This window comes from Cynoglossus semilaevis, chromosome 10, assembly GCF_000523025.1.
Source record: "Cynoglossus semilaevis isolate Cse_v1.0 chromosome 10, Cse_v1.0, whole genome shotgun sequence".
Taxonomy (NCBI): Eukaryota; Metazoa; Chordata; class Actinopteri; order Pleuronectiformes; family Cynoglossidae; genus Cynoglossus; species Cynoglossus semilaevis.
This window is the reverse complement of record NC_024316.1, coordinates 4,461,307-4,474,723: the sequence shown is the minus strand read 5'-3', so window position 1 is coordinate 4,474,723 and position 13,417 is coordinate 4,461,307. Positions and strand designations below refer to the sequence as shown.

General features: G+C 41.5%; 1 protein-coding gene across 6 annotated transcripts in view; it reads left to right on the top strand.

The window, feature by feature from the left end:
* LOC103384697 (ERC protein 2-like) overlaps positions 1–13,417 on the top strand; it is a 219,721-nt gene that overhangs the window by 39,312 nt on the left and 166,992 nt on the right. For all 6 annotated transcript variants that reach the window (XM_025059639.1, XM_025059638.1, XM_025059635.1 and 3 more), the window contains one exon: positions 98–265. In XM_025059639.1, coding sequence (XP_024915407.1) covers positions 98–265 — 168 coding nt within the window. The remainder of the gene's footprint in view (positions 1–97; positions 266–13,417) is intronic.

Sequence of the window (13,417 nt, the reverse complement as noted above, 5' to 3'; positions counted from 1 at the left end):
TGTATTGCAGAGTAAAAGTTTTTCATTCATAAATCAACGTCTCCCACTGACCTTCACCCACTCATATGGAGCCGTCTTCCCTTTGTCTCTCGTGCAGGTGGATGCTCTGCGTGTGCGTCTGGAGGAGAAGGAACAGTTCCTGACAAAGAAGTCCAAGCAGCTGCAGGACTTGAATGAAGAGAAGAGCACACTGACGGGAGAGATCAGAGACATGAAGGACATGCTGGATGTCAAGGAGAGGAAGATCCACGTTCTGCAGAAGAAGGTACTGAAAGTATATTTATTTATTTATTTCCCTGAATGAAGAATTACAACCACGGTCCCAGGGTCAGCATTGTGTTTTTTTTAAAAACAAATAGTCAACGTTGACATCTTGAATGACAGGATAAAAGTCAGTTTTGACATTTGTCAACAACACGTCTTTGGCCCTAACAAAAACACAGACATACTCATGCCCTTCATTTTACCTTCATTATCTGTATTTGGTAGTTTAAGATTTACAATAAGTAAAGCAGGCAGACTATCAGCCTGTATTTTCATATAGATTTTGATTGTTTTTATGTCTGATACTGTAACTTGGAGTATCTGTCGATACCTTGGCTACAGTTGTTTGTTTTGTTTTTTTCGATATTTGCATTGGACCGACATCCTCGCCCTATTTCGTTTTGTGGCTACGTCGCCATCTGCCATTAATTTATTAAGAAAGTCGTGTTCCATCATTCCGAAGCACAGCATTAAAACAAACTTTGCATGGAAAACCGCACAGACTAATACGCCGTCACGAGCTGTTATGTGTGGAAGTTTGTTTAAATTTGCCAGTTGTACGCCATACTTTGGATTGTGCTTTAGTCGCTTTCTTTTGTTTGTGTTGTTTGTTTTTTTTGAAACAAATAGTCAACGTTGACATCTTGAATGACATTGTTTTTAGATGTTGTTTTTATGACCTGGATCTTGATGTTACCACTTTGTTAGCATAAGTGAGTGACACAGGTACTTATGTACAGTATGTGAGATTCGACTCGCAACAAAACATCAGTTATGCTTCACTGCAGAAACAGAACTACCCCCTTGTACTGGGAAGGGGCAATTAATATGTGGTATTAAAATCTGAAAATGTGTCTAAAAAAACAGCCAACTTCTCAACCTAGAAAAGCAGGTGATTATAATTACTCCTCCTCTGCATTGGGTAGCTGCACACAGACCACCACTCCTCGGAGGATTCACATTTTGTCGTACCAGTATGCTGCTGTCAGACTGCTATCATGCACAAAATCTAAGCACAGAATCATTTAGTGCAGAACCAAATAAACATGAGCTTTCTCATGTAAACACTTGAGGCGCTACAAGTTAGTTGTCATCTGTACCAACACGGGGTAGACAGACAGTGAGGCTGTACAGTTAGTCAACCTCTTAGACTGTTTACAGTGGTGTGACGTCTTCCCTGTTATTTCCACGTAGACGTGTTCAACATCCACCAGAAACGTTCTAATCTTAGCTGAAAGCTCATATAAACCTTAAATAAAAAAGATGCACAGAAAAAAAACCCGACCCAGCTGTTTGGCCCGCGGTGTGTACACAGCCGCAGCCAGATCACGCAGATTTCCAAACTGTAAATTTGACCCAATCTCTGACCCAGATTCTCTCAACTAGAAGCAAAGTTGTTCTTAACCATTGAAAACAAAACGCCAATTACAAATATGGTCATGACGCGTTAATTATTTTGTCTGAAAATCACTGAAAACTGTAATCAGTGAACAACTACATCAGCACCCTCCCTTCAGTCAATAATTTTCACTGGGAAACGTAGGTTTAATGGATGGTGATCCCCTGGCAGAAGAGTTGGACCGATAACGCATTCACTCATTAGTATTTAAAGGTAAAGGCACAGAAAATGGCCGCCCTTAAGCTAACTGACAGTCTCTCATTGTTTCTGCCTATCTTTTAGCCACCGTCTTTTAATTTAAATGAAATACATTTTCTGGACTTTAGACAAGATTTAGCTATTGTTTTCATGTATGATACCGATCCTGAGTATTGTATTGGATCGAGCCATCACTCGTTTTCACTAATGTTATTTTTATGTATCTGACTTTTAACTATCTCCTGGACTTCCTTTATGGCTACTGAAGCAGGCCAAATTTTTTTTTTTACACTCAACGTACGTCAACAGGTGTTTCACTCCATTAGCTTTATCTCTCTCCACGAGCTTCAGCCTGATAGGTTTTCCAAACTTCCCATTTCCCAGCAGTCCCAGCGGGCTATAACTTACAGCTCGAGCCTCCAGGGTTAAAGCAGGCAGCAGTGGAGCTGAGACTCGGAGCTTGTTTCCTTTCTGCTCCTTTCAGACTGTATAAGTTACCACAGCCATACACTAAAACACACTGACACACTCGGTGTGTGTTTGCAGGATGTATGTTGTTCTCAGGAGACCAAAAATCAAAATGCCAAGGACGTTATTCCCTAACAAAAACACGGCCGGCTCATTCTCCAGCCACGTCTGGGCCGATCTCTCATCCAGCAACACATCTGTGTGTGTGTGTGTGTGTGTAGAACGAGGGCGACCTATACCTGAAATTAGATTTGCAGGGGTCGATTTTTGGCACCAGTAGAGATTCTGCTGTCAACTAAAATTTCGAAATCGCCAATTCGCACACATTCATTCATCATTTTGACTTTTTTAAAAGCTGGCAGGTTGTAAATACAAATTACAGCTGTCAGATATATGCAGTGGTGAGTGTTGAAGTTACAGTGGATGTAAGATAAACAGGAGTGAAGTTATGTTTGCTTTACTGTATATATGAGAGTGATGTGACCAGTGATTTACCACTACTGCTGCATCTGTGCCAACAGCCCAGCAAACTCAAGAGAACGTTTAAGTTGTCCTTGTTTCAAATTTGTTCTGGAATATTAGCTTTGGTGCATATTCAGGTATGTCTCGAAGAAATGTTTTTTCTGCAGGTTTAGTGTTTAAACTTAATATCGTTTCAGTTTAGATAGTGTATTACCGTAAAACATAATGCAGCAAGTGCATTATGGGTAGTTTTGAATAGTAAAAAAAAAACAACTGTTAATGTGGCAGAAATTGTTTAACGTCCTAGGATAATAGATACTGTAGGATAAGAGAGGGAGCTGGGGCCAGTGGACGGGGCCAGAGTGTAAGTAATTAATTAAAATAATTAAAATGGTTGCTGAATATTAGCCCTAACAGAGCATTAGTGTTTGACATCAGTAAAAGAATAATAGTTTAATGCTAAGAACTGGAGGCTGACTTTAGGTGAAACTGATGAGACACTGTGATCTCCATCTCCCCAGTATCAGGACAGCGAACAGTACGGGTTCTGTCCAGACACCAGGATATACGGTGCATAATGATGCATTTATTTATTTATTCATCATATTTGGTGCCACCTTGTTTTCCCTCCCCTTTTTGGTCGAAGTGAAAGCGAGGGTTTTGGAAGGTGCACATGAAGAACCGGTGGTAGTCTGATTTAGGCTCCGGTGCACATGAAGAACCGGTGGTAGTCTTTTAAAAATCTGCCTTTAGCCGTTCAGAAGTAAAGAGGTGTCCCTCATCATCGTCAGCAAACCACAGATTTGATTACGTCTGCTTCAGGACTGAGCTTTGAAAAAAACAAACTTGTGTGTGTTGGTGGCGGGAGGTTGGAGAGGAGGGGAGAGTTGTCCTGTATACAAGAGGCCGCTGAAGTTAGTTATGATTGTGTCTCACAGGGTTTCCCTTAGACCAGGGCCACAGACGTGGGTCAAAAGTTGTACTCTTACTGTGCTTTTTGAATGAGTTGCACTCGCAACGATATTTAAATGGGTCAGTGACGATGGTAAGAAGAGTGTCCGCTATTGTATGTCCCAGAACTCATTATTATTACATTGTTCAGGAAGTCTGTATCAGACAAGTTGTTCGTATTACTAAGTGTCCTTGAAGTAGCTCAGAGTTTCAGAGAGGTCAGTGACCCCTGCTTTAGACTATCTGGAGGGCACAGTCGTTAAACGTGATAAAGAAAGGAAGTGATAGAAAATCCCTCGCCCTTCTGAGTATATCACCTACTCTCTGTCTGTCTTTTGGGCAGTGTAGTTAGGTAGGTGTGGTTGAACAAAAGCCACATCATGAGAAAGTAGTAAGTAGAGGACAACTGGACTGTTTTTGTTTCCTGAAGACATTTGACCTCTCACCCAGAAGGCTTCTATAGTTCTTCATTTTGGTTCAGGGGCTGCGTACAGCCTGATTAAATGATGGGTGGGCCGGACCAGTACGAGCATAACATAATTACTTATCAATAACAATAAGTCAATGTTTCTTGTTGTAGAAGATATTCATAATTAATGAAATATAATTATACAAAACATCATGAACATGGAGCATTTTTGTTTTTCTTTTACTTTCAAAATGTATCAAGTGGTCCAGACGGAGCCCCCTAGTGGGCCGGTTTAGCCCCTGGGCCTTATGTTTGAAACCCCTGTTTTAGAAAATCAGATCCATGGTGTTTGTGCTACTGAAGTAGAATGCTCCGTGCACTGACATGCTCTGCGACCAAATCAGTGAAAAGCATCAGTGATGTGTGGCTGGTGTGTGTTTATTTGTAACACCACTACATTTGACAAAAACAAACAAACCAACCAACCAACCTTGAAGCCCAGTGTGGAGTGCAGTGATAGGCTTTCCAGATGGCGTTCTGTTTTCATTGATCCACGCGTACAGTAGATAATTTGTCACCGTCTCACGTTGTTCCTGTGTGTGATCTTGATAGATCTGTGAGGAGGCCACCAATGCCTTTCATCCTAATGGATTCCATCTGACCAATCACAGGGCAGAGACAGAGCTACAGATAAGCCGTCGGGGCTGGGGAGGTTTCGGGGAAAACAGCTTGTAATCACCTCCTCCTTTTTCTCCTCTTCCTCCTCCTCCTCAGCTCCTATCGGTAATCAGGGAGGTTAATAGTCCGGGCCTGAGGCTCACTGATTGGAGCCAGGCTCCACATACGTCAGGACAGGTCTTCAAGTGGGTCAGTGTCCACAGGTGGTTGAACCAATGTCCATCTCCTGGGTCTGACCAGAACACACCAGTACATGTACTGATGGTCCATCTCCTGGGTCTGACCAGAACACCCCAGTACATGTACTGATGTTGGACTTTGACTTGAATAATTATGCTTAAAGGTGCTGCGGTTGTTGCACCTGCTGACAGTGGAGTGTGAGGTTGTTCAACATGGACGACTGACAGATGTACCGTTTCTTTTCTTTTCTTTCTTCCTGTCCTACTTCTGTCTCTCCTTCCTATCTCTCTCTCCCGTCCCTCCCTTCACTGTTACTTAAAAAGAGGGAAAAGAAAAACAAAAAAATGCTAATGGGATCTGGATGCAGGAGAAAGCATCCAGGTAATTACCCAGCAATCACTGCAGCATTCCTCCACTCAGAGGGGCAGAGATAAGCTTTCAGCCTAAAGAGCACGGAGGTCGATCGATCTGGCTAGCACACATGCGCACACACAACATGTACACAAACAGAGAGCTGTAGCTTCACTGACACATGAAGGTGCAAAAAGGCAAGGATTTAATCCAGGGATTCCCAAACTTTTCCATGCCCCCCCCACCCCCAAACAGAATTAGCTTCTGACTGGGGATATAACATGAGGTGCGTTCAGGTACCATTGGAAACCCGAGCATCTGACAACTACGGCAGTTTTGATTTGGGTCCCCTTGCGGGCCCCCTTTGAAAACCACTGATTTTAATCAATAGAAAATCCTAAACAGGAACCCTTTTTGACACTAGATGGCAGTGAACCTTACTTTTGCCGGATGCTCTAATGATATTTGAGAAAATAAAATTGGTTGGACTGTATAGTCCAACCAATCAGCAAAGCCCCTTGCTCAGGTACCTGGGTGTGTGTGTGTTCATCAGAGAACAGCATTGTAACACCATGCTCACCAAACGTTTTTTATTAGACTATTCAATAGATCAATAGATGAGACCACAATGTCTACCCTGGAGATTCAGGCCAGGACTCAGCTGTTCATCCTTACCAGAGAAGACGGGCAGGTTGAGAGAGAAGGAAAGAAGCCACTTGGAGAAACAATCACTCAACAGAGGAGATGACTTGAAGGCACCATCTCTCAGCCACTTAACATGTTGTCCTGAGAACTCGGCAAACAACACAGTTTCACGTGATCTCGCCTTAAGTGGACGATGAGGTTCTGACGTGACAGAGTGACATTTGTCAGGCTCATGGACGGCTTGGGAACTTACTCAGAGGGGACAAGTACCCAAACATGAAAGAATGTTTGTCCCCCTGGACCGCATTATTTGGCTCTACTTATTTATGTGAGTCAGCCTCTTCCCCACATGAAGATTATTAATTCCAAATACTGTTCCACCATGATGGATCATCATGTGGAGTCCTGCTTCAAGCTGGCTACCAGTCGCTACTGTCCTGACTCTGCACAACCGGCTGATTCTGATCAGTGCAAGTCATAGTCGCAGTAAAGTAATGACCTGTATGTACTGCATAGTAACATGCCCCCATAAGTCATAGTCGCAGTAAAGTAATGACCCGTATGTACTGCATAGTAACCTTGAATGCAGATATTCAAGGTACATTCAATTGTATTTGTATGTATGTATATGTATGACGCATCCTCAGTTTACAAATAAATATATAAATAGATATATTGGCACCCCTGCATAAAAGGCTATTGTAAACAGACAATGCTGACAAAGCTTTTTTTTTTTTGCCTCTGTAAATGTATTCCTGGCAGATCAACGCAAAGGAAATCCTCATTCGGCAGCAGTTTGAACCCCAGAAACCTCGTTTCCCTTCTTAGAAAGTAAGAATAACTTTCACTCGACGTGCTCTTAAAAGGTGCACCACTTCAGAACCCGAGCTTCCTTCCTGTCTGCTCCTATCTCTTCCTTCTCCTCGCCCTCATCCTATGAAGTCATTGCCCTCTGAGGTTTCCCTGTGATATCAGTTGAGTCACGACGCCTGCTGTCATGTAAGCCTGCCGTGACATCAGCAACGTCCTTTTTTGACTTCTCCAGCTACACACGGCTACTGAAACTCATCCTCACTCGGTGAAGAAGTGTTGATGTCAGTAAGGAAAGCAAAGTTTTACATTTTCTCATCTTGTCAAAAGAGGGTTTTGAACTGGCAGGTGATTGCAGTGTGCCACATGGGGGCGCCAACTCACGGGGTATCAATGCCTCCAGAGACGATCAGTGTCTGTGGTGTTCTGTGTGACATGGGCAGAGATGAGATAGTGAGGATATTTTCATTTCTTCTTTTTACTATTTAACAGCCATTTTATATTTGACAATACAATCATGTTTGTGGAAAGAATTGTTAGTTTTAAACTTGTTTAGTTTTTTTAGTTTTCTGGCATTCTGGCTTAAATCATCATCAGTTCACATTTTTTGGATTTTAAAGGATTTTTTTTAGGATTTTAAGGATTATTCTAAAACTAATATTTACAACCCTATTCAGGATTATTTCTCCGTTCACATTTTTTGGATTTTAAAGGATTTCTTTTTAGGATTTTTAGGATTATTTTAAAACCCTATTCAGGATTATTTCTCCCTCCCTGTAGCAATTTTTAAAAAACATGTATCATGTTGACATCATGGATCCCTTTTGTTCAAATTCTTCACATCTGGCCCCTGTTGAAAAGGGATTGAGAGCTGTGTTTGAGAGCAAAATGATTATTTTTTTCATCAGAGGCAGGAGTTTGCAGGTGTAAATGTTTAGCGTACACTGATACACAAACGGATGCTAAAAAGAAACGCACACACACACAACCCCATGAACATGTTTTACTTAGATCCCAGCAGGTGATTGTGCAGTTGTTAGTAGCAGTGTTATTTTTCCAGTGTGTAGCCTTTCATTAAGTCTGGGTTTGACTGTGACCTACTTTCCTCTGGGGAAGAACACACTCGTCTGCTGCGCATTGTTCGCCGGGAGGTTATTTTTTTTCTCCACGGTGCCAAAATCTCAGGGTTTTTGTCCTCGTATTTTTAGAGGCATTGACAAGCTCTGAAAAATGATGTTCACAAATGGTGACCAGTTATTGTTTGGTCCCTTTTTAAGTTTTCCAAAAGACATTTAAAAATACAGAATGATTGTGTTTTTCATGGCAGTCACTCTTCGAACTGCACGGTTTCTCTGAGAACCGATTCTTCTCCAGGCCACAGAGTTCTAAGATCTGGGTTTTGGAAAGAAGACAGATGGTTCAAGAGGATTTGTGGCTCTGCTGCAGAACAAACTCTTTTTCTAAGATGCTGATTTTGTTTTTAGGCCCTGATACCATTTCTTTGACGCCTCTCCAATTACATTAGTGCTCAGCATGTAATAATCATGATCAAACCCTGCAGACTGGAACCTCAGCGGAACAGAACGGCTCACGCTGGATTTATGATCTCGCAACGACCAGAGAAGAAAAACTGCTGTTTTTCACAGCTGTTAACTTTTTCATGCATATTTATTAACGGTTGTATGAAAACAGCCCCAAAGATTTGTCTTCAATTCCACAATTGACGTAATAAATGCCGTTTCATAATGTTTTGATAACAAATTGTGTCTTTTCAGACTAATTTCACCCTCACGTTTCAGTTTAGTTTTAAAAGACAGTGTGTCAAACAAGGGGCCTGTGGGCCAAAACCGGCCCGCTAGCTTGCTAACAACGCTAATAATACAATATACTGTGTATATGTATATATTATATATAGTGCATAACACAGTATAATCGATGACATTACTTGTCCACATGTCAATTGCTGCGCTAGGGTTAGCCAGCGACAGGCTGCTAACCTGCAGTAGCATGATGTGAATTGAAACAGCTCTGTTAATGCTACCTCGGAAAAAAGGTTAGCCTGTCACTGGCTAACCCTATACAGCAATTGACATTTGGACAAGTAATAACAACAACAAACTCCTTGCTATAAGTCCAGAGGTATTGAGGCCGTGGTTCTCAGCAGCATTTTGAAAAGTCAAGGTCAGTGAAAGGTAACTGTGCATCAACACTCCCATATTTTCTGTAGGGCCTGGGTTTGTGTCCTATCAGCAGCTCAAAGATAAAGTTATCAGAGACAAAACAGCTCAGCTGTAAACAGAGAAGAGACGTACAGTGTCTCAGGACACACACGTGTGCACACACACACGCTTCAGAGTCTAACAGTGGGTGGTCTTCTTTAGTAGGAGGTGTATTTGCATCTGGTGTGATCACACACACCAGGTATGTCCAAACTCTGGCCCTGGGGCCAGTACTGGTACTTCCAGAGATTTCTGTAGAAATTAGTTTTATGTAACAGATCATCGTTGGACCTGTTTAAATGGGATTTCTTCAACTTCTTTCCCCTCATTTGGCTAACCGTTAGTCAGTTTAATGTCTGTCTGAGCAAGATCAGGTTCTTTCAGTGTGGGTTATAGCAAATTTTGGTACCTAACCTTATGTTGTTAAGTTCAAATCGACAAAGAAAGGGCCTAAAAACGAACAAAGCTGCTCTATTTTGAGTTTTCAGAGTTTTCAGTTGTAGAGAATTCTTATCTAAGTGCAAAAAATGCTCAGGAAAACTCTGTGTCAAACCAAGTGACCTTGTTGTTGTAGGTGGTCTGTTGCAGTGGGAGGTTGAGATGACACACACACACATACACACACACACTCACAGACCAACACTCACAGTTCAATGATAAAAACCATGAGGTAGCCTTACAGATAAAATAAATGACTTTTCTCCTCAATCTCGAGAACTGAGCTACTGAAAGAAAAGCCCTTTCTTTCTTTTTTTCCCCCCTTTCAGTTGCCCCGCTCTGTGCCTGTCTACAAAAGGCATTTCTCATTGACTCTTGTGTGTTTAGAGTTTGGAGAACTCTGTCAGAATTCCTGGACCTCATTCCCATATCCACGCCTCACGTGACATCCCCTCTCATCTTAGTTTTTCCTCTTTTTTCTGCACAATTTCACAGGAGGCTAAGAGTGACGAAGGAGCTAAATATCTCATCCAGTCTGTTTTTTGTGTGCAGGCCAAAGCAAACCCGAGCCTGGCGAAGAATGTAATCATTTATCTAAGAGTGGAGGGGACATGCTCAATCTGAGCTGAAATAAGAGTTTCTGTGCTGCCCACAGGGACAGCATGCACGGCTGCATGTGTATACGTTTAAGTGCAGAATGAGAAAAAAAAAAGAAAACTCAGCTGATGTCCAGTTTCCATGCTTTTACAGCCACGGGCCTGTAAGTGCTGCTTGGTTTGTTTGTACTTGCTGCCGTGTTTACTCTGTGTCTACACAAGCATGTTGCAGTGTCAGTCTGCAACAGGTTTCACCAGTGCATGCTGGGTATGCGTGGATATCACACCCTCAAGTGTCTCCTTTTTTTATTGGCCAAAAGGTGAATCGCTGCATTACCTCTGTGTTCCTCTGTTATCATAGAAAAATACTGTGGATTGAACTGCTGTCCATGTGAACACTAGTTTAACGAACGTTTTAATGCACGAGTTTCAATCATTTCATCCTGATTGGTTCTTTTCAATGGTGCCCAGACTAATGTAAATAAAAAAATATAACTCAAAATCATTCTTATATTTTGAGAGCACTGTCCTTAGTTCAAGTTAATGGTGAAAATATGGTTAAAATCTGTCTAATCTGGAACAAAAACAATTCTTTAAAAAAAACACAAATGTGTTTTTAATTTGAAAAACTAAAGTTTTTTTTATTATGGTTATTTTAAAAATAGCCACATTTATATGACAACACTGCTCAGCCTTTTTTACTTAAGATTTTATGAGAAAAAGAAAAAAATCCCATCTTAAATCCCATCTCACACACCCAAAGAAGAAATGAATCAGTGGGAACTTTATCAGGCGCTGCTAGTGTGAAGCTTTCCCATAATTCCCTGAAGGGTCTAACGTCTCTATCGCTGCAGTGCCGACCAATCGGAGCCTTTAGCTGGGTTTAGTAATGACTGTCATTAACCTATCAAGATCTGCTGTAGCCCATTGGCCGCCTTTTTTCCCACTTTCCCTCCATCTCTGAAACCACGATGACTCCTTGAAGTCCTTGTTCTGGCCCAGGGGGAGCACAGAACACCAAAGTCTGCTCTCTAATTGGATTCATTTGTAAAATAGCTGGGGAGGTTTGGACATTATCTATCTATGTACCCATGACTGGAATGCAGCCTGTTCTCCCCACTGGATATTTTTTACCCTGTCATCATCTCAGTTAAAATGTGGTTTCTCCGTGGCCTCCGGTGTTTTGTCCTGTTTTTTTTATTGGATTCTCATGTTCATTAAATAATGAATTCTTCCCAGTGCATATGTCTCCCTTTTGCACAACACGATCCTTGATCTGAGAACAAACCACTCGGGTCAAATGTGGTTATTAATGCTCTGCAGCAGTGAATGCTGCTTTGTCCATCTGTAGAAAAAAAAAGAGTCATAAATGTTTGAGAAACGTTCTGTGCCAGTTTTGATGAAACTCATGGGAGTCCAGTGACTTCCTATTGGGTTGACGGTAAAATCCAGAGTCATAGTGGGCTCTGCTTTCAACCAACCCTGCAGACAACTGGACATGTCGAAACACGTTATTTAATGAAACACATTTGGTCATGCTTGGACAACAGGGCTACAGCGAGAGACTGTTGTCAACACTCCATAGATTTCTATCAGGACAATATTAGGAACTTTGACTTTAAATATTTGACTTTAAAGTATGACTTCATGGACATACNGGGGGAGGGGGGGGGGTCCTCGGGGGGTGGGGAGAGATATTGACAATGACGATTAGAATCTTAATTTTCTTCAATAAAGTAGCTCAGTGTGTCCACACTTTTTTGGCTGGGAAGCTACTATTCAATTGAAGTGAAAGCGATCTACTCTATTAGTGAAATATACTACATGTAGCTCTATGGCGATATTAGCATAATTATGTAATGTTGGTAAGAATCAGATTTTTCTCGGAATAAAAAAAAATTGTGGAATGCCTCTAGTGGGGTATCGCCATAAAAGTAGGTAATGTGTTAATTCCACGACATGAGATATGCGATACCTAAAAATAGTTTTGGGGAAAAATGGCTGTGTATATCGTTATTGGTTGACATCGGAGAAAATCGGCATAAAAAGTTAATATCCTGCATCCCTAATATCCCTAATATATATATAAATATACAGTGTATATATATAAATTATTTGAATTGCTCATGATCTACCAACACTCCCTCTGCAATCTGTGACAGATCTTTGACTACCTATTGGGCACCTCTGGTCACAAATGCCTGTTATTCACATGTTATGCCTGTACGCTAACCATGATTAATTACATAATTAACCCTGCTCCAACATTTCATTTGTTGTCAATAAAACACCAAAAATGGATCTGGACACACCCTGACTGCACTTGCACCGCGGGCTTCATTCCATTCCTGCGTCTGTGCATCTGCCTCTCTGTGGCTAACCTCATGTCACTGAAGTGGTGCTGTAATAGCCAGTTGTGCTGTTCAACAGCCTTTATCTAATGATCACATGCAAAACACAGGAGAAAAACGCACACACACACACACAACACACAAACATGGAGTGCCTTGAGCTGCAGAAAACAAAACACTTGCAGATGCTGCAGGAACGGAATAAAACTCCAGGTTCACATGGGATACAGAACAAAACGAAGAAAACAAAACTTTAGTTTCATTCTGCTTGTGTTAAAATGAAAGATCCAGGGAGTTATATTAATGTATAAAGTTTGTTCTTATGTTTAAGGTCATCAAAGGGGTTTGGGCGTGAGAGGCTTCCAATGAAATATGGGCCTGTTGAACGATAAACAAGCCTCCAGTCAGTAGGTGGCAGCAACTCACACAGTGGTTTGTACAGATAAGACAATCCATATTATCAGGTTTCTATGATAGGTCACAATAAAGGCTTGAACTGGTCATTAATGAATGCACACACTCCATGTGACCTTGGACCGAGTTAGACAGACAGGGACTTCAGTGTTGGTGGGTTGTGTAAAACTAACTTCAAACAGACCCGACAATAAAAGACAATCAAGGTGGCAATAAATAAATATCCAGATGGAAGCTTGAAACCTCGTGCTTCCTTCTCAGAGTTCTTTACCCCTCCGTCAGGTTCCTGGGTTAAGAGCAGCATTAACCTCTACCTTCCTCATGAATGTGACCATAATTGTTCTAACCAGAGACGTACAGTAGAGGCTTTCATTGCTGCTCATCTTTGAAAAACCAGACCAGAATGGAAGACATTAAAACAGGAAATTGGAGGGAGCAGCCGAAGGCACGGCACACTATATCCAACGTCTGGATTCATCTTCCTAAAGAATCGGTGCTTGATGGGAAAATGATCTGTTTGTGGTCATTCAAACCACCGCAAAGCCTTAAAGTTAAAAAATTAAATAATTCCACTTCAACCCTTA